Raw genomic sequence first — 23,412 nt, forward strand, 5'->3', positions numbered from 1 at the left:
ATAACAGAACCTGATTCCTTTATAAAGGCAGCTGCGTCTTTACATAATTCTTATCCTACTGTGGCAAAACACATAAAATTAGCAAGCTATTTCAGCCCCTGACTCCTCCCTTTTAGCTGCGATTCCATTTAAATCAGAGTAAAAATCTAGGTTATGACTTGTTTGAAGGAAAGTCCTGTACAGAGCTCAAAAAGTTCACTTAGCAGTCCACCAGGCTTTCCTTACTTAGCTGGCTAGCCTTCCTGGCCTCCCTTTTTTAGCAGTAAGAAAAGGGATACTCTTCATGCCCAGCTTTATTTTTAAACTTGCATGGCTTTATTCCTGGAAACCTCTGCTGGCCTACCTGGCCTGAAAGAGAGTCAGTTAGGCCCTGCTCTGTCACATGCACCCAATTCATGCTGAATAAAGGACCTGCAGAACCAGAACTTTGGCAGGGAAGGGCAGAAGAGGTGAGGGAGGGGCACACCGGCTGCCGGAGAAGGAGAGCTGCTTGTCTTTAAGGAAGGCCCCATCCCGTCAGAAGCCAGGTAAACTTGCACGGGGAGAAACTAGTACCTGGCTGCGGAGGGGTTGGCAGGCCCTTCCTGTCTCCTTTCTCCTTCCTCTCCTCTTCCCATTCTGAAGCTGATCTTAGGTTAGAGGGTGGTGATACGTAGGGGTCCAAAGGGAGCGGGGTCCATGTGTGTCCTCATAGTCCTTAGGCTCTGGATCAGGCTCACAAGCTCTCATCGCGTAGGGGTGTGTGTCTTTGGAAGCAGGGGTATTTTCTGAGGCCACGCCCTCCTTCCACTTTTGCTGAGTTAAAGACCGAGCTGCTTTCCTGGGGGCAGAGGCACTAAGGGTCCTTTCCTGGGTAAAGGAATCTGCGCAGCTCTAGAAGGGTGTATACTTCTAGCGGTACAGTGTGCATGCATGACGAGTGTACATGAACATTTCCAGGTTCAACAAGACGTTAATTTAGTTATTGCTAAATTACTAGCACAATCCTGATACCATAAAAATCTGATGCAAGAGTGTCCCAGTGGCTAGGGGCCGGGGTGGGGAGAACGGGGGGCCTCCCGGGAGAGTGGGGGAGGGGCCCTCATTGTTCAGGTTCCGCGCTGGGGCTGCGCTTTGACCGCTGTGTGTGCCCGTGTGCGCGCGCGCGTGTGTGTGTGCGTGTACGCGCACAGGGCAGGTGCCTTGTCAGCGCTCCTCTGAGTGAGGAGTGTGAACCCCCGCCGCGCGAGCCAGTGCGGGAGCCCGCAAGAGTGCGCGGCGGCGTCAGGGGGCGCGGGAGCGCACGGGGGAGCTGGCGTTGGGCTGGAGTGCGGCGCCGAGTGGTGGTGGGCGGCTGCGCCTTGACCTCTCCCGAGAGTAGATGGAGTGGGCCGGTGGCCGCTAGCCAGAGGGACGGCAGCTGCGAGTCCAGGGCGACCCCAGGACCCCGACAGCTGCCAGCGGCGGAAAAGACGCCCCCGGGCTTGAGCAAGGTGGGCTGGGGATGGTGGGGAGGACTTCTAGGTTCCCAGATAACCTTGTTTGCACCACCTGTCAGATGTGAAAAACTCGAAGGACCAGTAGAGAGCATCCGTGCCCTTATTTGTTACAAATGGAAGCACCGACTCCACAGGGAGAGACTCAGTCCCCAAGTCACACAGCTATTAAGTAGCAGAACCAGGACTAGAAGCTGGTCTTGCATAAGAAGTTTTTTGAAGCTATCGTCCTCACTGAACGAATACGGATAATAATACAAGTAATTGGTATTACAAAATATTAGATTTGGGGGATGGTGATATTACTTTGGCATTTGGGACTATTAATATGATTTATGTGTTGGAAAAAACCAACCATTCTGTCCTCCCTGGGCTGGGGCTTCTCATTCCCTCATTCATTAAATATTTGCTCAGCAGTTATTTGTGCCAGGCACTCTGCTAGAAACTGAAGGTGTAGAGACAAACAAGAACCAGCCCTCCATACTGAGCGGAAGAGATTATTCCCTGGACACCAGTAACTGACGCAGGTGTGGGAAACGCAATAGGCGTTAGTTAGATAACGCACCGTGGAAACTACCCAGGAGACGTCATTTCTGGCTGACTGCCAGCAGACCTTGGGAAGGAGGCGGCATCTGACCTGGATCTCTAAGAGTGGGACTTTGGGGGGCATTTGGAAAGGGGCAGCGCATTCCAGGTAGAAGGTTCAGTGTTAGCAACAAAATTCCAGGTGAGTGTGAGGAATAATGAATAGTTTGGTTTTCCTAGAACATAGGGATGAACATAGGCGGGCAAGGTGGGAAGTCAGTAGTGGGGATTGAAGGGATTCCAAGCAGTGGTTGAGTGAGGGTGGTTTATCTGGTGGGGAGGATGGTTCATCTCCTCAGCTACAGAGTGAGATGTGGGACCAAAGTGCTTTGCAGCTCTGAGAGGTTGCGAAGTAGCTGTTCTGGGAATGTGGGGCTTCACGGAACCATGTCAGTGTACTGGGACCATGGATGAAAAAATTCAGCTGAAGTGGGAAAGGGTCCAAATCAAATTGGAAGATTGTTGGACTAGGGACGATCTGTGGCAGTGTTTCAGATTTCCAACAGCATTGCATTTTGGGGAGGAGTTTGTGGGAAAAGTGCTCTTAGTATTCCTGTAACACAGGTGGCCTCATGGACATGAGCAGCAGGTAATCAGCCTGTCTCTATCTGTTCAGGGGGCAGTTGTATCTTTAGATGTACTGGGAGGGACCAACAAAGAGCTGTAAACAAGGTAGCCTGTTTTGGCAGTTGAAACGAGAAATTTCTTGTACAAAGATTGCAGATTTACCTTCATGCCACTCTTTGTTATGAACTAGACAAACAATTCTGTGCAGATGAACTGTTAAAACAAAGTCTTTTTTATCTTAAAGGAGACACACAGAGATTGTAATAGAGGACTTTATAAATGTATCTTTCATTGGTTCTGTGTTATCTCATGTTTATGAAGCACACTATTATTTTCATGTGCCCAAATGAAATGGGTAGATGTGGTCCATGTAAATCAAGTTACCCAAACAGACAGGTTATAGCCATTTGTCTAAGGTCTGAGTCTAGGCGCCTTCTAGATGCTTCTAGCCCCACCTTGACACCCCCCTGCAGGAAGAAGATTAGGGATTCCCCAAGGTCCATTTCCCATTACTCTCTGGTTCTGCATGTAAATGTTTAAAATCTTTCCGTGTTGTTAGATGAAATATATATTCCATGTGCTTTCACAGCTTCTCCATGTGATGGGCTTTTGAGAAGAGGGAAAATAAGAAATGTTTAGTAGCAGTTCCTTTGGTTAACGGTGTTAATCAATGGTATAAAGAAGGAACATGCAGGCTGGAATAAGAAGACAGACCTGGAATTGAATTCTCTCTCTGCCACTTACTACCTTTGTGATTTTAGGTCTGACAGATAACTCATCGGAGCCTCAGGTTCCTCATCTGTAAAATGGTGATCATAATAATCAGCTCACAATGGCTAACTGGCCCAAGAGTGTGCTAGAAGGGCTGCTGAAATGCCAGCAATGGAGGCAATACAGTGTGAATGAGCAGAAGCAGTTAGGATAAGGAGCCTGATCTTGGAAGGAGGCTAATCTGAGTCCAGGTTGTGGGTTCTGCCCTTTCCCACTGTGTGACTTTGGGTAGGTTCCTGAACTGCTTGTGGACACCATAAGCCTCATCTTTAAAATGGGGGAAATAATTCTCTCTCGTTCATGGTGTTGATTTGAGGATTCCCTCTAGCACCGTGCTGGGGAAACAGAAGGAGAGAACATCAGAGCTGAAAGGGACCTTACGAGGCCTCCTAACCCTAATCACTCTCGCCTTCCACCATTACTGTGGAAATGTCATTTTTCTCAACCCTGACTGTATTTAAACATTGACAGACTGCTACCTGCACAAGATGCTCTATGCCATTGTTGGACCACTTTCGATGAAGTTTTCCTCCTACACAGCTGAAATCTGCCTCAATATAACTTCCACATATTTGTCCTCTTCTATGTCCTATATTTAAAAAAAGCAATGGTCTCTTTTCTCACTAATATTTTTGTTTTTAGGTAATTCTCGATCCACATGTAATTGTAAGAAATAACACAGAGTGATCCCTTGCACCTTTCCCCAGTTTCCCCCAGTGATAACATCTTGTAAACTGCAGTGCGATATCACAGACAGGTTATAGCACTGATGCGATCAAGATGCAAAACATTTCCATCATCTCTAGAATCTCTCGTGTTGCCCCTTTATAGTGACACTCTCTTCCCTCTCACCACTTCCTTAACCCCTGGCAACCACTATTTGTTCGCTATTTCTATGATTTTGTCATTTCAAGAATATCCTATAGATAGAATCATACAGTATCACACTTTCTGGCATTGTTTTTTTTTCACTCAGCAAAATTCTGTGGAGATTCACTCAGGTTGCAGCACCTATCTATGGTTTGTTTCTTTTTCTTCCTTAGTAGTATTTCATGGTATGGCTGTACCACAATTTATTTACCCATTGAAGGTCTCCTGGGCTGTTTCCAGTTTTTGGCTATTATGAATAGCTGCTCTAAACACTCATGTATAGGTTTTTGTGTAAATATAAGTCTTCATTGTCTTCAGTCTCTGGGCTAAATGTCTGGCAGTACATCTCTGGATCATAGGGTAATTACAAGTTTTTAAAGAAATTGCTTCAAGAATGGCTATGCCATTTTATGTTCTCACCAGCAAATGAGTGATATAGTTACTGTGCATCCTTGCCAGCATTTTCTGTTGTCAGTACTTTTAATTTTTGTTATTGGGGTAAGTGTGTGATGTTATCCCATTGTGGTTTTAATCTGCATTTCCCAAATGGCTAATGATGTTTAACATGGCTTACTTGACATCTGAGTCTCTTCTTTGGTGAAATGTCTTTGTGTCTTGTAGTCAGGTTCTAATTGTATTCCTTGCTCTTTAACTCTTGAGTTTTGAGAGTTCTTTATATGTTCTCAATACTAGTCCTTTCTTAGTTATGGGGTTTGCAAATATTTTCTCCCATTCTGTAGCTTGTCTTCTTGAGCTTTTAACAAGGTCTTCTTCAGTGCAAAAGTTCTAAATTTTGAGGACGTCAATTTGCCAATTTTTCCTTTTATGGATAGTACTTTTGGTATCAAGACTAAGAATCTGTCTACCCTAGATCCTGGAGAATTTCTTTTATGTGCTTTCTCCTCTATGTTTTATAGTTTTACATTTAATTCCATGATCCGTTTTGAAATATTTTTTGTATAAGATGTGAGACTTGGGTAGAGGTTTGTATTTGCTTTATTTTGCTTTATTTATTTGTTTTATTTTTTTATTTATTTTATTTTTTTTTTTTGTCTGTTGTTGTTGTTGTTGTTTTAATGAGTATTCAATTGCTCTCGCACCATTTGTTGAAAATCTTTTGTAAAATAGCATATGACTTTTGGCGAGTCAAAGTATCCACCTGTTACTAGTTCCCCTATCTTGAAAATGAGGGGCTGTGCTAGAACTAGATGGGTATTATTCAAGCTCCATTCCTAGAATTTCTGGGGCCCCAGAGAACCTCAGTAGTAGCAGTAATGAGAAGCAGATGGGACTCTCATGCTCCTTGCTGACTTCATCCAGGATAGAGGTACTTTTGTGTTTTATATTTTTGTGGGTTCCTCTGATATTTGATTTAATTCAGGGCCTTGCTGCTAAAAACAAGTTTGGAGAGCAGTGGATTAGGTAATGTCTGATGTACCTTTCTGCAGTAAATTGCTGCATTTCTAAGCACTTACTGTTGGAACTCGCTTTCCCCTTACATATTAGCTTCCAGTCTCCTCCCTTAGTTTCTTGAGCGGCTACTCATATGAAATGTTTTCCTTGTTATCCCACCATCCCTCAATATATATATATATGACAGGCTTCATGAAATCAATTAACTTATGTTTCATAAATCAGTTTACAAACTATGTGTCAGAATTGAAAATGTGTTAAATATATTAAAATTGTGCACTGGAATAATCCATTTCTTGGAATTATTGTGGCTGAAAGGATAAGGAGCTCAAATCACACAAAAGCCATGAGCTACTTACTCAACATTTACACACAGCCACCTCTGTGGCTTTCCATCTACCTGTCTAGCTTTGGCCAGTTCACAAAGCCTGGTTATGGCAGCTCACCACCACTGCCCCAGCACTGGGAACCATTTTGTACCCATATAGACATAGAGCCACATTTTTCATTTTCAGTACAATTCTCAATAAATTACATGAGATGTTCAACTCTTGAGTATAAAATAGGTTTTGTGGTAGATGATTTTGCCAACTGTAGGCTTATGGAAGTGTTCTGAGCATGTAGAAGGTAGGCTAGGCTAATTTATGGTGTTTGGTAGGTTAGAAGAAGAAAATGCATTTTGACCTATGATATTTTCAGCTAACAATGGGTTTTCTGGGATATAACCCCAATATAAGTGATCGGTACGAAGGTTTCAGTGAGTATTTTCCAGAAGTTGGCATTAGCTACTGTATATTTTTTTCTACAAAATGGAATGGCAACATAATAAGCTCAAATAGTTGTTTAAAAAGTTAAATAGGGTTAATTGAGATAGTGCATTTGAAAAAAAAAATGTTACACTACAAAGTGCTCTCTGTTCAAAGGATGATGATTATTGTAAGCTTGGCTAGGTCTCTGAATTCTAGTAGGCAGCTGTGTGTGTTTGCTGAATCCTATTGATGGGAAAAGTGTTTGTTTATTTCATAGTATATTATCTATTTTTCCTTTTAGTGCCCATGTGGCCAAATTCTGAACTCCATCTTAATAAGACTCAAACATATTTGACAGAGTGGTTAGACTTAATGGTTCCCATAAAGTTGTTTTAATAGTTATTTTTCAACAGATGGACAGCTTACATTTGGCTGGATTTCTGTGACAGTGTGATGATTGAAGTTTTCAACAGATGGCACACAAATACTTGGGAAAACACCCTCCCAATATTAAGTGTTGTAAAAAAGACTTTTAGAGTGCCAGAAAAATGATAGTCTGTATTCCCAAGTCTTAGCCTATGCTATTATGATTATAACTTAGATGGTTTGGAAATTTCCCTTTCTGGCACTTGAATTTATTTTGTAAATGAGCATACATATCTATATTAGAGTGAGAGATGATGAGAAACTGCTGTCAATTAGAGATTCAACACGGATATAGCACTAAATCTCCTTTTGAGTATTGATGAATGTCTCTAACTTCTGCCTGCTGAGTCATTCTACTTCCATACCATGCATACATAGGAAATGTAACCTCCCATAAAAATCAACCATCAGGGATTTATATGTTCTTTCTGAAAAGTATTGACTTAAAAGGAAAAAAAAAAAAACTTCACCAAACTCAGAATTTTCAGACATATTCATCAACATAGTGAACTCCTGACCTTTCAAGTTGTCTCACTTCTACAATGGCTACTTTACACTGTTTTTGGAATCAGTAAGTAAGGAATCAGACAGTGAGTGAAGCAGTAGGGGAGTGGTGGAAATCTGTGGGGATGTTCGTGGTTGTTATATGACACAGAGCATTTACTGATTATTTAGTGGGTAGAGACTGAAGTGCCTAGTCCTGCACGATACAGTTTGGCACAAGGAAGCAATGTCCTGTTTCTTACAGTATGACTGAATATCTGGCTGGCCACTCATCTGAGCCTGGAACTTATCTCTGGTTAAGTTAAATGATAGAGTAAGTTTTGCAATATAAGGTATTTTTTTGCACAGAATATCAGTATCCACCCATGCCCTGTTTTTTTATTTTGCTAGGCTGGTATGTGAAAGGCAGAAAGACTTCTCATCTTCTGCTTCTGAATGTTGACTTTTTCATGCTAAGTAAGTACAAGCATATGGACACTTTATTATGGGTTTTGGTACAGTCACAGACTGAGTGTTTACATAAAATGGGTGTTATTATAAATTAAATTCCCCTTTCTATTCCAAATAGGACATCCTATTAATACTTTGGAAATTTTGTATATAGGTAAATTATCCTATCTATGAATTTCTGGATTTAAAGAGGGAACTATAAAATGCTTACTATTGTAAAGGAGCCCTGGGATTGACCAGGATGAGAAGCATTGCTATAGAAAATTAAGCAATTAGCAAACAAAATTCTTTCTCACATCTTTTTCAACTGTATGCACATAATACAGTGTTGGGATCATTCAAAGAAAAGGACAGTGGCATGAGTTTAAGTCTTTAATAAGGAATGCAATCCCAATAATTTCTGTGTGTCTATACTTCTATGGAAGTCTTAAACGGATTTTCTTTTGGCAAGTCATGTCAGCTAGATCTTCTTTGTGTCTATCATTTCAGATGGCGTTTAATGATTGCTTTAGTTTGAGCTATCCTGGTAACCCCCAGCCAGGGGACTTGATTGAAGTATTTCGTTCTGGCTATCAGCACTGGGCACTGTACTTGGGTGATGGTTATGTTATCAACATAGCACCTCTAGGTAAGGTTTGTTTCCAGCAACTCCTAAGAGCTTTTGAGTTTTCTTGTTATAAAGAGGAATCATGAATGAAATCATGAAATAAAATAGAAACAAAATATAGAAAGTAGAGAAACCTATCTGAAACAGGTTTAGAGAAGGACATACTAAGACCAAACTGGCATTGGATAAATCACAAAGACCAATTAACATTAAGATTTAAAACCTCTGGATTGGAAAAAAAAAATGGAAAAGTAAATAATCCACTGGGGAAAATATTTGTCACAAACATGGGAAGAATCATTGTCTTTATATATCACACAAATTATATCAATTCATTCAACATTTATTTATAGATTACTCAGCATATGCCAAATGCTATTCTAGATGCTGTGGATATATAAATATCAAAATCCCAACAAATAACTGAGTAAGGAGCTATGAACCGTTTATAGGAAAAGAATACCAGAAGCCAATACCTATCTTCAGAAGTAGTAATCTAGAAATTGTATAATAAAATAATAGGTTTTATGACTACACATTAGCAAAGATTTTAAAATGATAATAGTGTGGATAAGGCTATAAGGAAATAAAAACAAGGATATTGTTTAAAGAAATGAAAGTTGCGAACATCGTTCCTGAAAACAATTTAACAGTATGTATTAAAAGTCTTTTTTAAAAGATTTTATTTATTTATTTGACAGAGAGAGACACAGCAAGAAAGGGAACACAAGTGGTGGGGGATGGAGGGGTGGTGGGTGGGAGGGGGAGAAGCAGGCTTCCTGCCCATCAGGGAGCCCGATGTGCGTGTCTGGATCCCAGGACCCCTGGGATCATGACCTGAGCTGAAGGCAGAGGCTTAATGACTGAGCCACCCAGGCATTCCTATGTATTAAAAGTCTTAAAAGAGTTCATGTATTCTGACCCTGTAATTGTACTTCTATGATTTTATTCTTCAGAAATATTTATAGAAATGTGGAATAACATTCCTTATAAGAGTGTTTACTTCTACCTCATTTATAACAGTTTAAAAAATAGACAATAGCAAAATAACAAATGTTGGTGTGGATATGGAGAAAAAGGGAACCCTCTAGCACTGTTGGTGGGAATGTAAACTGGCGCAGCCACTTTGTAGAAAACAATTGGAGGTTCCTCAAAAAATTAAAAATAGAAATTCCTCTGATTCAGTAATTCCACTATTGGATATTTACCTAAAGAAAACGAAAACACCAATTTGAAACGATATATGTTCCTCTATGTTTATTGCAGCATTATTTACGATGGCTACCATATGGGAAACAACCTAGGTGTCCATCCATAGATGAATGGATAGAGAAGATGTGGTATATAAATGATGGAATATTACTCAGCCATAAAAAAGAATGAGTTCTTGCCATTTGCTACAACATGAATGCACCTAGAGGGTATTCTAAGTGAAATAAGTCAGACAGAGAGAGACAAATACCATATGATTTCACTTACATGTGGAATCTAAAACACACACACACACACACACACACACACACACACACACACAAGTGAACAAACAAGCCAGAAATAGACTCATAAATATAGAGAGCAAATGGGTGGTTACCAGAGGGGAGAGGATAGGGGAATGGATGAAATATGTGGAGGAGACTAAGAGATACAAAAAAAGAAATTCTCAGTTGCTTAATGTTCAGTAGGGAACTAGTTAAATGAATTATGACTTTGCCACAGAATATTAGATATATGACATATCTAATATTTGACATATTAGATATGTCAAACATATTCTATGTTTGACAGAATTCTTTACTTGCAAGTAACAGAAAACAAACAAATTATGTTGAGCAAAAAGGCAAAATCATTGCTTCACTGAGGGGAACTGCAAAAAGGGTGAAGAGGGTACTGGACTCAGGGATGCCTGAATGAAGGGGATTGAACATGATTATCAAGCCTCATATCTGCATTTTCTTTCTGTATGTTGTCTTAATACTCCCGGACTATGTTTCTCTAGGAAGCTGAACTAATAACCATCAGTATCCTTAGGATCTCATTCTTACAGTCCTGTGACCCAACAGAAGAGAGCTAATCCCTTCCTGTTCTAGTAGGAACTAGCATGGAGAACAATCCTAGTTCGTATAGTGTGGATCCCATGCCCATCACTGGACCATCCCTGTGCCCAGGAGAATGAGATACTATAACTGACCCATACAAAACTTTTTCCAGAAAGAAAGAGTCAGTTGTGGGATGGGGTGCTAGATAGGCCAAAACAACAGCTACTATAATGGCCATTAAAAAATCATATTTCTGGCCATGTTTATTGCATGAGATAATCTTGCATGATATTTATTTGAAAATTCCAGATTAAAAATTCAGTATGTAATATGATACCTAGTTCGCAAAGAAATAATATATACACATGTGAATGCACACATATACACACATCTGTATTCATGTGTTAATAAGACATAATAGAAGTACATCAAAATAATAACAGTTATTTCTAGGTGGGTAGATAATGGGTGATTTATATCTACATGTTTATGTAGTTTTTTCTGTATTTCCTAAATGCTTAGAAATAAGCACAAATCATTTCTTAAGAAAAAATGTATGTAATTAAATAGACTGGGACATTTTTTTCTTCACGATACCTTTAGAAAAAAGTGTTAATAATCCTAGTCTTATTATCTTGAAAACATCTGAGAATTTTTAATGAAGTGGTTTTTGCAAAATTTTGAGATATATGCCTCTTGTTCTAGAGTATTGGAAATAGAAATGCCAAATAAAATAGCATATATGATAAAGAGCCATTAGTTTCTGCAAAGTCTGGTGATTACCATTGAGCAATGTTATTTTATTTCTGCAGTTTTCACATCTGGAAAATAATAAAGAGATTTTCCTGTTCTTTCCCTATTTTCACGCATTAAGCTCCATATTACTGTGGTTGTAGCATGGAGCTTTGATCATGGATACTGAAATCCAATTCCTGGTTCTGTTGTTAACTACTCACATCATATTTTGCAAGCCAGTTTATCTCTCCACACTTCAATATCCTCACCTGTAAATTGATTGCAACAGACTAGTTTTTAAAAATTTTAGGAATTCTAACTAGGAGATACAGGCTTTAAGAACTTGTAATGTATAAGGACTTTCAATGTGTAAGATAGTAACTGGAAATGCTGCTTGAAGAAAAGGAGCTTGGAAGGTAGGAAAAAAGAGAAGTAGAAAAAGGAAGAGTGTCTAACCACCAGTTATATGGAGACCCCCTCCCCCCGCCCCATGATTTACTTGAACAAATAGCCAAGCATAGCAGTCTCAGGCAGATGGAGAGGGACCAGGGCCTGGCGTTAGAGCTGAACACTGAGCAATCATCTGTCCAGGCTCAGATACTGACAGTGGCAGGCCGGGAGACAATAGTCCCTGGCAATCTAGGCAGATGCTTGCCAAATAAGGCAGCTAAAATGGAGTGGCAGGGGATGAGGCATATAACAGGTGGAAGGATAGGGCATAGCCTAGGGCCACATCTATTGGACAGCACCTACTAGGTTAGGTTCGGTTTCAGGACCTAGTTTCTTGGTCAAAAGAAACTGGCAAGACAAAAGCAGGGCCCCAGTTGACCCTATCTGACCCTTTAGAGGACTGAGGTACCATGCAGGTTTCAAATTGTACCATGCAGATTTCAAGCCAAGTTGAAAGGACAAGTGTAAAAGGCAGAGGAAGGGGTAAGGAGCACAACTTCGACACTAGGATGAACTCACTGATCTTAATACACAACTGCTGAGCTCCAAAGATACTAGTTCGGAAGGTTCAGATGCTGAAAAAGAGCATGTTTTATAGAAAAAAGTAGGCAGTGGTCTTAGATGTACTGTGCTAAGAACATATACCAAGATCTCTAACAATAATGCCAACTGATAGATATCTTATTCCTCAAGAATGGGTAGTTTTCTCACCCAATCTGCTCTATGGGCAGATACAAATATTCAGAGAGTTTCCTTATATTCCCACTCATATTGTACTAAGTGTTACTGATAAACTTACAGAATGAGTTGTTCAGTCTGGCAAGATTAAGTGGCCTCTGGTTTGGTAGTAAGTTAGGAACAGAGCTTCCTTCCTTCAGGGGCTTCAGTGACCCCATCAGTTCCAAAGGTGTGGCACTGTAATTATATGGCATTGGGTTTCACTGGGTTGTATCACGTGATCTTGCTAACTAGAATTCTCCTTATAGAGGATGGCATTTCTTCATCATTTACGAGCGCCAAGTCTGTATTCAGCAGGAAAGCCCTGGTGAAGATGCAACTGTTGAGGGATGTTGTGGGAAAGGACACATACAGAATAAACAATAAATATGATGGGAACTACTCCCCTCTCCCCGTGGAAGAAGTCATGCAACGGTCAGAGATGGTTATTGGACAGGAGGTGGAATATGACATACTTGTCAACAACTGTGAGCATTTTGTGACTTTGCTTCGTTATGGAGAAGGAGTTTCAGAGCAGGTGAGTTTCCTTTAGAAGATATATAAAAAGGTTCTTACATTGGAAAAAATAATAACTACTGACTGTAAGACTCCCAGGCAGCAAACAAAGGAAAAGGACAAGAAAATATGAGAATTTCAAAGAATAAAGGAAGGAATCTAGTTGACCAAGGTCATGTAGCAAGTTAATGGCCAAATTAAAGCTTGAACGTGGACATCATGAATTTGGGGCTGGAAGGAACTTGAAGCAGAATCAAGACCATAGCTTTTCTGTCAGTCCTATTACCCTCTGTCCTTCAGGGTTTTGTTTTGTTCTGTTTTCCCATTTCCCTGTCATACAGCAGTTTCAAATCAGTAACCTCATGCACTGAAAAGAACATTCTGAAAAGAATGTTGACATTTTTAAGTGGGAGATCATTTGCCAAAAACATAGATGGTAACTCTGGGATTCTTTTCCCTTAGCTGAGAGAGGCTGACTAATGACAGACATATTTTGGTGGATTTGAAAATGGTTTCTGTCTCCTTGCAATGCTAGTTTCAGAGAAATTGTGTGCTTTTAAGCAGCTCCTTTGATTCATTGAGCTTTTGGATGATTTTTTAAAAATGGATCGATTATTTTTAAAATAGCATGCAATGTTGCCATTTCTCACACTATTTTGTAGCATAGCAGATTCCTAACTAAAAGCATGCTTGATTCATTTGCCTTCTTTTTTCCTATCATACCACCAATCCAATTCCAACATGGATGTTTTAACCTAAAGATTTATTAAAGTGATATAAGGGAATGAATAAAGGTTCCCAGTATCTTGAAACTGTTGAATCTGTTATATAAAAGTCTATTCTAAGGAATGAGTTTACAATTCTTCTCATGGAAGCTTGGGAAGATAGGAGAGGGAACATTATGAAAGGATACATTTGTTTTCATTAGGAAATAATTTAATTGGAAATTCATTTTTATTAGGAAATACATTAACATAATGAATGTTCTATTCACATGTAACAATGAATTGCTTCTGAACCAGAACACAGAGGATATCCACACAAATTCCTGCTCACCTTCGCATTGAAAACTAGTGATATACCTGGAAATGGAGTCCATCCCTCTCCTTTGAAAATGATAAAGTTGTCTGCTGTGTTCAACAAGCAATTTTTTTAAATGTGGCTTTAAAAAAAAAGGGATTAATACCACCTTTTTGCTTTGACTCTAATTTAAAATCCCTCATTTTTTCACCTTTTATACCCAGAATCAGCTCAGGAAAATTAATCATTCCTTAACAACTAGAACGGTTCTCTAACAGGTTCTGTTGAAGACAGTGCTGTGACAGCCTTAAGAAGCCATCTAAACTTTGGAATTCTGCTGACCAGAGCTAGACCAACTTCTTCCCCAAGTGTTAGCTGGGTGGTTTTGGGAAGATTGTTTATCATATTCCTAATCTATAAACTGAGGTTGTTTGGAGGATTATAGGAGATATTTGAAGTCTGTTAGCACACTGTATTACGTATTATCCATTGCCAAACCAGCAAAACTTCAATGAATATTTTTAATCACAATATTTAAAAGATTTTATATAACTTTGTTGGTACTCTTCAATAAAATGTTGACCTGATAGAAACTATAGCACTTGTATTATTATTTTCATTACTATCAATAATTAATAGTGTTATTACTAATAATAGCTAATATTGGATTCAGTTTTGGATCTCCTCAGGGCTTTGGGGTCTTGAGCTTAGAACTGTTTTTGGTGGGGGGGAATGGCTGTGTATTTATCCCAATTTAAAAAACTGCAAATGCATTTAAAAAGATTAGAAAGGTGGAAGGATTGTAGCCCCATCTTTTTCTTCTTTGTGTTTTTCTGTATTTAAAAAAATAATAGTAGACTTTATTTTTTATAGCAGTATATAGTTCACAGCAAAATTGAACTGGAAGTTTAGAGAATTCCCTCAAAGCCCTCCCCATTAGCCATGTACACAGCCTCCCCCACTATTAACAGTCCACATCAGTGTAGAATACTTGTTACAAAAGAGGAACCAACACTGACATGTTACCCACCAGAGTACATAGTGATGAAAGCCGGAATTTGTCACCTCAAAATACGTGGCATAAGCATTATTTTGAGCTGAAAGCAGTTGAGAAGCAGACCCTAAAAGTGGGACATACATTTTCAAAGGTGTCCCTCTGCCCTTCTCTAGCAGGAAGGACAAAAGTTAATCATCCAGGACAACTGGTGGTTATCATTAAGACCCTTACCAGCCTGGAGAGGACACCAGAGGAACTAACTAGATTTTGTCATAAGTTTCTCATATATTTACCTTCCCATGGTCCACTGTCCTGGGCAGCCTAAAACTGCTTTCTTTTGTCCTGTCCTTACTCTACAAACCTACTGTTCTTTTTTGAAGATGCCATATAAGCCTGAATTCTACTCCACCTCTTTGAGATACTCTTCCCTGAGTTTCTCCCATGTATATATGAGATGAACATGTTAGTAAACTTATTGGTTTTCTTTTGTAAAGTTGTCTTTTATTAATAAGGTTCAGCTGAGAAACTAAGGTGGATACAGGAAAAAGTTTTGCCTCTCCTAAAATAGTTTACATTAGGGTTCACTCTCAGTGTTGTACATTCTATAAATTTTGACAGATGGATAGTGACATATATATATATCACTATAGTTTCATACAGAATAATTTCCCTGCCTTAAAATTCCTCTATCTTCTGTTTGAGTATTCATCTTTCCTTCACTCTAAACCTCTGGCAACAATTGAGCAGTATGCATTCTAAGCAGTATGTATGGAAAATTCCTCCATCTATTTTCATGGTTTGGTAGCTCACTTTTCTTTATCACTCAATAACATTCCATCGTCTGGATGTACATTCACCTACTAAAAAACATCTTGGTTGATTTCAGATTTTGGTAATTGTGACTAAAACTGCTAGAAACATTTGTGTACAGGTTTTCATGTGGATATGAATTTTCAGCTCCTTTCAGTAAATACCAAGGAGCATGATTACTGGATTGTATGGTAAGAGTATGTTTAGTTTTGTAAGAAACCACCAAAGTGTCTTACAAAGTGGCTCTACCCTTTTACATTCCCACCAACAGTAAATGAGATTTCCTGTTTTTCCACATCTTCTTTAGGATTTGGTGTTGTGATCATTTTGGGTTTTAGCCATTCTGCTAGGTACAGAGTGGTATCTCATTGTCTTAATTTGCAATTCCCTAAATCTGTGAAGTTAAGCATCCTTTCATGTGCTTCTTTGTCATCTGCATATCATATTTGATGATGTGTCTTTTGAGATCTTTTGTCAATTATAGATTTTTAAATTGGGTTCCTTGCTCATTTTCTTTTTGTTGAGTTTTAAGAGCTTTTTGCATATTTTGAATAACACTTTACCAGATCTGTCTGTTGGAAATGTTGTTTTTTTTTTTCTAGTCTGTGGCTTTTCTTTAAAAAAAATCTTAAATAGACATTTGCCACTGTTACAGTCTTAACAAGGTATTAAAATGTGCCTGCCTTTGTGGAAGATGGCAGCGCCCTTGAATAGGCCTGGACAAGCTGAACTGTGATACACTCTGACTGTGCTTCAGTGCATAGCACTGTGGCCTTAGTCTCAGGGGAAGAGGAATTTTGATAAGCCCTGCAGTCATCTGTGACCCAGCTACACTATGTCAGGACACAGCACTCCAGATTCAACTAATGTTTCATTGGTCATGTATAGATCCTCGGAATGCAGCCTTTATTCTTTATAAACCCTGTAAAGGATAAAATGTGAAGAGTCAGCTTAAGTGATTTTATAATCCTAAATTGTAAAATAAAAGCTCTTGTTCATAATAGTTCACTGAGAACATTCTGGGATGTTATATTCTTGCAGGTCAAATCCCATTACACATAACTCCAAGAGATTATCCGAATTACTCAGAATTTTGCCATCTAGACTATAACTTGAAATAAGTGTTTGGGATTTGGGAAACTGCCTACACTGTAGGAAGTAGCTTCCTTGTCATATATCTGGCCTATGTGCTCTCAGGGGGTTTTGGTTTAGGATCACATTGCTCTCCCCAGGCCTCTTAGATCTGTGAGATTTCTCTCACCTCTAAGTTTCAAGTGGCTGAAGGAGACACAGTGCATTGGGTCTGCATTTAGCTGGAACCACCCTACCCATAGGATCCTGCCACCTCCCCAGGCTATCTTTTGACTCCTCTTTCTAGAGGCACCGATTGCACCTTCTTATTTGTTTATTACCTGCCACATTTCCCCATCTCAGAACTTCCTGGGATCTCCATATCCGCCTGAAATTAAATGAGGGTTAGGCTTGATTTTAATCCTTGATCCTTGTCTGATTACTGATTTTGCCCCTCTTTGGAATGTTGTCCTGTATCTCGTATCTTCCTGTCCCTTTGGCTCTCCATGTGCCAAGTGGGTAGCTCTACGCTGCAGCAAATTCTGACTCTTCCCTGGGAAATAACTTAGGTGGTGACTCATTAAAATGTATGAATAAAATAATCAACCAAACAGAATTAGAATTGTAAACTAAATTGGATTTGTCAGTTGTTTGTCAATGCCATTCTCCCTGGCAACTGAGGATGGTGGCAGAGCAGGGAGCTACAATGACAGGCCTTGTCCCTAGAGACCACAGGATGGTATAATGGAATGAATACTCCTGTCATTGTGTTTCTTTCTTGGCCAGGCCCTTGTGGTCTATTTCCAACAGGGAAGCTGCAGTAGGGGAGGTAGCACTGTGTGGCAGTCTTATGGGGATGGCAACCTATGTGGGGAAGGCCTGTGGGTTAGACAGAAAGTATGCTCAAATGTGAGTTAGGTCAGGATTTCCAGTATTTGGGTTGGTCCCTAGAGTTATTTGGGAGAAATGTTTTGCTTTATTTGAAAGACCAATTCTTAAATCCCAGAAAACAACTGTTGTTTTCAGAATACCTGATGACTCTGAAGCATCTGAATGTGAACTTTGGGTCATAAAATTGCACTCAAACTCATACAGATGGAAGGCAATATTAGCTGAGTGCCATGAAAACCATGAATATTCATTAGATCCCTCATCATGATGATGATTAATGCCCTTAAAGCTATAAATGTCTGAACTCCTTTATGGACAATTGAGCTTGAGAGTGGTTTATTTTAGTTTGTCTACATGAGAAATTAATTTTTGACATAATAGTTAACATCATTATTGACTTCTTTGAAAGTTTGTTTATCAAAATAGAAATTGTATCTACCAAATAAGAGCTTATAGGTATTTAGCTTAGATTACATCTCTGAATTATTTTGCTAGTAGACATTCTCAAGTCAGAAAACACACACACACACACACACACACACACACACACACACACACACACACAGAGATTTTCACCCTGATATAGACCCAACCAAACCAGTATGTGTTTAGGAGATAATGATTGTTTAGAGGGAATTGGTTCATGACTCAACCTATATCTAAACAGCATGGTGGTATGACCTCAGGCAAATCACTTAACTTACCAAGTTTTGCAAAACGGGAGTAATACTACCTCCCAGATGTACTACCATGGTTATAAGGAATTGTGCCATAATGAGTTATAAGTTGTTGGGGACCACAAAAATATGAAGAATATATACATGTGTGTATATAACTATATCTTTGTCATAATTTTAAAAATCATAAATTTATTTGTTCATACACAGTTAAATTTTACATGAAGTTTTAAATTTATCCTTTGTACATTAAAAGGGTCTTTATTTTAGGAAACAAGCTAAAGTTTGGGTTTAGGACAGAGATGCCTTTAGAATAAGATTTGTTTTTGTTTGTTTCTCGTTTCTTTATAGGCCAATCAAGCAATAAGTACCATTGGGTTTGTGGCAGCTGCTGCTGGTGCCTTCTCACTCCTGGGCTTGTTTCCAAAAAGACAAAGAGCAAAATACTATTAACAGTTTACTGAAGAGATATTGGAGCTGAAGGAATTTGTGAGGAAGGGAAAAAAAAAAACAGGGATGAATACTTATTTTCAATGCATCATTATTGTTCCAAATTCCAGTGATGGATGGCAGGCTCTTTAATAAATTGCTTACTGATATTATCTCATCATTGAGCCATGGAAATTTTTCTCCCTACTAGCAAAGATTTGCTGTGGCAGCTTGAACAAGAAGCAGTAGCCTCTTGAGCAAGCCAGCAGCGGATCTGAACAAAATCACATCATATTTTATCTTCTAACATAAATGTTGTTTTCCTTTTTCCTGAGGGTGGCTATTTTCTACTTTCCAAAGGAATAGAGAACAGTTTATATGTGATTTTAAAAGAAATGTTAAGAGCCCCAAATTGTTGAGATTGATGTCTAACTTCATATTCCCTTTCTGGTCAGAAAAGAAACTGGGACATTTGAACATTCCGTTAGGCCGTTTGAGGAGCTCTGATTAACAATGCATTTGAGAGTGCCCGCCCATCTCTTAGTTCCTGTGTAGATGCAGGTGGAGTAGACCGGAGACAAAATTCTGTGCTCCAGCGTTTTAGATCCAGTGATTTCCCTGGAAGTGACTCATTTGTCAGAAGTATGTGACAAGCAAGAGTGGGCTCTTACTTCTACATTATTCCCTTTGGATTTTGAAGCGTTTCAAGGATTTGACCCTTTTAACCTTAGCAAGAGATCATTAAATGCTGGTTTAAAGTGCCATATTTAGAAAACAATATCTCGTGTTACTATTTAAGACTTTTACTGTAAGTCAAGGAGTGTCATGATTTTATTCTTGCGTTTTATTGATTATGTGTTGAATGAAACAAATTACCTTTTAATAACTTCCCAGTGGAATTCTTGTTGGCAGCAGGTGGAGAAAAGTGAACGCGGGTCTCTAAACCATAGGATTGTATCAGACATTACAACATTACCCTACAAACCACACTACCAGCCAATGACATCCTTCTTGTGCCATAATTAAAAGCATGGCATTAAATAAAGGAAAAGTTCAAAGGTGGGGGGTAGAAGGTTATGATCAGGGAACTAGAAATGTGGTAGATAAAGTAAACAGAAGACTCAATGAAAGTCTTGGACCTATTAAGCTGATGTAGATTTTACCCCAGAGTCAGAAATACTTTATGGTTTAATTGCAGCGTTAAGAATAATGATGACAGCAGGGGTAATGTATTACACTCAGGGCCAGTAGAGATCCCATCCTTCTTCTTTGTTCCATGACCAATCTCTTTTCTTTCTTATGATACCAATTCTGTCTCCTGATAACCCCCAAAGTGGTCCTCTGGGAGGTGTGAATGTCTTCTACCAGGTACCATGATCAAAAATGACCCCTTCAATTTTATTCTAAATTAAATTTCCCTTTCCTTTTATGTTCTGCATTCAAGTAAGAGTAAAAAACAAACAAAAAACCCCCCCAAAAAAACAAAAACGTTTTTTAAGATTGTCAAATAAGGATGAGATTGGCAGCAGTTTAATACGTTACTTTTCCCAAAGTGTACTTGCTTTTTAATAAAGGATGACTGCAGAGGGCAAATCTTACCCAAGGCAGGAGACTTGAGTGTGGTGGGATTACCATGCTAACCAAAGGGAGAGGAGAGGGAGTGGAACTGGAGAAAGAGAGGACCTCCTGAGGACCCTCAAGTCAAACATTTCTAGATATTTCCACTCCAGAAGACAGTTATAGCTATGCTATGTCACAAATGCACTTTTAAATTGAATTTGAGGAAACCTTTTCAGATTAGTAGTGTTCAGACTCCATTGGTTTTCATCCTGAAAGGAAAGCTCACAAAGTTAGTTATCCGTCTTTCCATAAAAATGGCCAGTCTTGATGATGGGCAACTTAAGACTGTATAGTTTGTGTTTCCTATAGGTAATCATTGATAGATGGTCATGCTCATTGTGCTTTTATCAAACCTTTCTTCCAAGACTATTAAACCTTTCTCTGAGCGTACTTTTAGCAAAGTCAAGTGTAGAGTTCTATTTTATTATGTACCTCCTCCACACAAAAGGATGCGTGAAATAAATATCATCATCTATCAGGTAACAAATAGGTTATTGGAAAAACTGGGTGGGAGAAGCTGTACATTTATTTAATAAAGTTTAAAAAAAATCTTTTTATGTTATCTAAATGTCATGGTGTATCAGTTGAATCTCTGATTCTAAAGGTCAAATTACTAAATACAGATATGCTAGTTCAAGGAACCTGAGCTGTCATATATTTTAGGTTGACATACATTTCTTAGTCATAATCTAAAAATCTTTTTCATCTTTTGATCTTTCATTGGTAGCCACTAAATTAAACACATTTAAAAATTATCATTCTCCAAAACTGTGCACCAAAGAAAAGGTTAAAAAGCAAATAAAATGTAAAGGCTTTATTCCTATAGGAATTGGCATTTATGCTACTGGCTTGAATAACATAGTAAAAAATACTATTTAGAGCAATGCATTGCTGAAATGTTAAAACATTTTTTTCAATCCTAAAGATTCCAGAATCGTGACGGTGTATGGAATCCATACATCCCACAGTATTCGGCGCATAATTGGCACTCATGGGATAGAACTGGCTAACTAATCACCTATGAGCCGCTAGAAATCTGTTAAATTGGCAAAATCAGATTTATTTTTACAAGGAACGCCTAGTAGTTAATTTAAAATGTTCACTAGGGATATATGTCCTCTCAAGGTCACAGTGAGGTTGATATATATTAAAGGTAATAGTGTGCAGAATATATCTGCTGATTTACCATTCCTTCTGGCTATTAAGTGGCCATTAATAATTGATTAAGATAATAAAAAGATGAAATGGAACTTAAGGTTGTTTAGCAGCTTGATGATTGTCATGCTGTAGATTCAAACATCATGGGTCCCTTCCCCAGGATTGTTTTTAAGATGAACAATGCTGATTTTGAACCAACTTTTCAACTTAGTACTTGAGGTTTAATCTGTCAGTAGCAAAAAATAAATAGAAGTGCCATGCTTCTTTAAGTGAAAAGTACATTTTAACAGGTTATGCCATTATCTTTGTGATTTATCCAGGATTTTCTTGCTCTCTGAGCCCAAAACAATATCCTTTGGAAGATGCCAACATTGGTGGAGTTTGCTTGGATATAAGTTGTGCCCAAGCCAAGATTATAGACAATTAACAGACATCTCCATCACTCTCCTTACCCACACTACTACAGTTAGTGTTGACTTTTCTGAAGTAAATGTCAATTCTTGTTTCTCCATTAAAGCCATACAAAAGAAGCAAAAAGAGGAATTTTGTGACCTTGGGAAAAGATATGCACATAAATGATCTTTGCAAGTGAATAGAAGATTAAGCAAACTTGTGATGATTTATTGAAAGAAAGGCTTTTCTCCCAAATTCTTTTATTTCTGGAGATGCAAATAAAAATATATTATTGAAACTTTCAAACATCAAACTCGTCTTCAATTTTCCTTTGTTCTACCAATGTTCATACTCCTAATTTCACTACCATGAAAACTTGTGCATTTTAGCCAGGATAATGCTATGCAATGTGACTAGTTTATTAGGAAAAAAAAAAAAGGTAATCCAGGAAGTGCATTTTTTTCCTCAATAGTAGAGGATACAGTCCAAAAAGCATATTTAAAGTTCTCTTTTGCAAGGTTCAGTACATTGAGAAACACCCTTTGAATCATCCAATGGAGAGAGAAAAGATAAGGATAGACCATGATCCGTTTTCCATAATGGTTTAGTTTCAGGGAACAAGGAGATGCTGTAAAGCAAGTACGACAACAATTCTGATTACAGCCTCGTCCAAAAATGCTGTTCTGTGCTTTGGCCTCCCAATTCGAGTTTTGCTCTTGGAATCTGTTCATGGTCCTCATAGCCGAGGTTGATGTAGAATCCATTTTTGCCATCACCTGAATAATCTGTTCTGTGTGTAGGAGGCCAGGTGGAGTCTTCTGCCAGCCTCTTTTGCCAGTTTTTATATTGACTTTTAGAAGAGAATCCAAATTCTTTTTTGATCCATAGCCAGAGCTTTTGGTTTTGAAGGATGACATCCTGAGAAATTAGGTAGAGAAAACAACAAAATTATGATTCTACTTTTCCCTGCAGCCAGGTTGCTCACCAACACACTCTCTTCCCCCAGGTCTTCCTATGAGATGTGCTTAGTACTGCTGCTTCTGGGGCAGCTTCTCCTTCCTGCTGTCCCCACGATGTCTAGCAGCTCCCCCCGGTTCTTTCCCTTGAGGAAGAAGAGTGCTTGAGAGAAATCTGCCCAAAGCTTACAGCCTTTCATTTCTACAGATTTTCTAGTTAAATCCTGGCTGCTGATTCACTTAGAATTATTTTACTGCCAGACTGAAATAATAGCAAGATAATGTACTCAAAATCAAGCTACCTGCCACGTGCCACATCGGAGGTGCCACGTAATGGTTTGCTGAATGAATGGATAAACTCCAGAACTCCAATGGGTTTTGTTTTCCATTCAGGGGTGAGGGGGGTCCTCTCTTTTTTTTTTTTCTTCATAATAGAAATGGTCAAATTTTGCATTCCAATTTTGGTTATGCTAGACTTCCCGTCATATACAATTTATAGCTATGGTCTTTTAATAATCA

General features: G+C 38.8%; 2 protein-coding genes across 9 annotated transcripts in view; one reads left to right on the forward strand and one right to left on the reverse strand.

Moving 5' to 3' along the window:
• Positions 1–343: 343 nt before the first annotated feature.
• The window catches only part of PLAAT1 (phospholipase A and acyltransferase 1), a 33,301-nt gene continuing 10,232 nt past the window's right edge, over positions 344–23,412 (forward strand). For 2 of the 8 annotated variants that reach the window (XR_013966690.1, XM_080800941.1), the window contains exons 1-4: positions 346–527; positions 7,751–7,816; positions 8,300–8,438; positions 12,625–12,893. Coding sequence is in view for 7 of the 8 variants with exons in the window: in XM_080800941.1 (XP_080657067.1) it covers positions 8,300–8,438; positions 12,625–12,893 (408 nt within the window). In the remaining variant the exon portion in view is untranslated. Of the gene's footprint in view, positions 528–1,175; positions 1,473–7,750; positions 7,817–8,299; positions 8,439–12,624; positions 12,894–13,893; positions 14,489–18,688; positions 22,248–23,412 lie in introns of those variants that run through there. The other 6 variants (XM_080800935.1, XM_080800939.1, XM_080800937.1 and 3 more) reach the window with 6 other exon arrangements.
• The window catches only part of ATP13A5 (ATPase 13A5), a 104,221-nt gene continuing 102,946 nt past the window's right edge, over positions 22,138–23,412 (reverse strand). Inside the window, exon 30 of the mRNA XM_080801015.1 lies at positions 22,138–22,855. Within this exon, the coding sequence (XP_080657141.1) occupies positions 22,595–22,855 (261 nt within the window). The 3' untranslated portion in view covers positions 22,138–22,594. The remainder of the gene's footprint in view (positions 22,856–23,412) is intronic.

The sequence above is a fragment of the Martes martes genome (assembly GCF_963455335.1).
Source record: "Martes martes genome assembly, chromosome: 1".
In the NCBI taxonomy this organism is placed as follows: Eukaryota; Metazoa; Chordata; class Mammalia; order Carnivora; family Mustelidae; genus Martes; species Martes martes.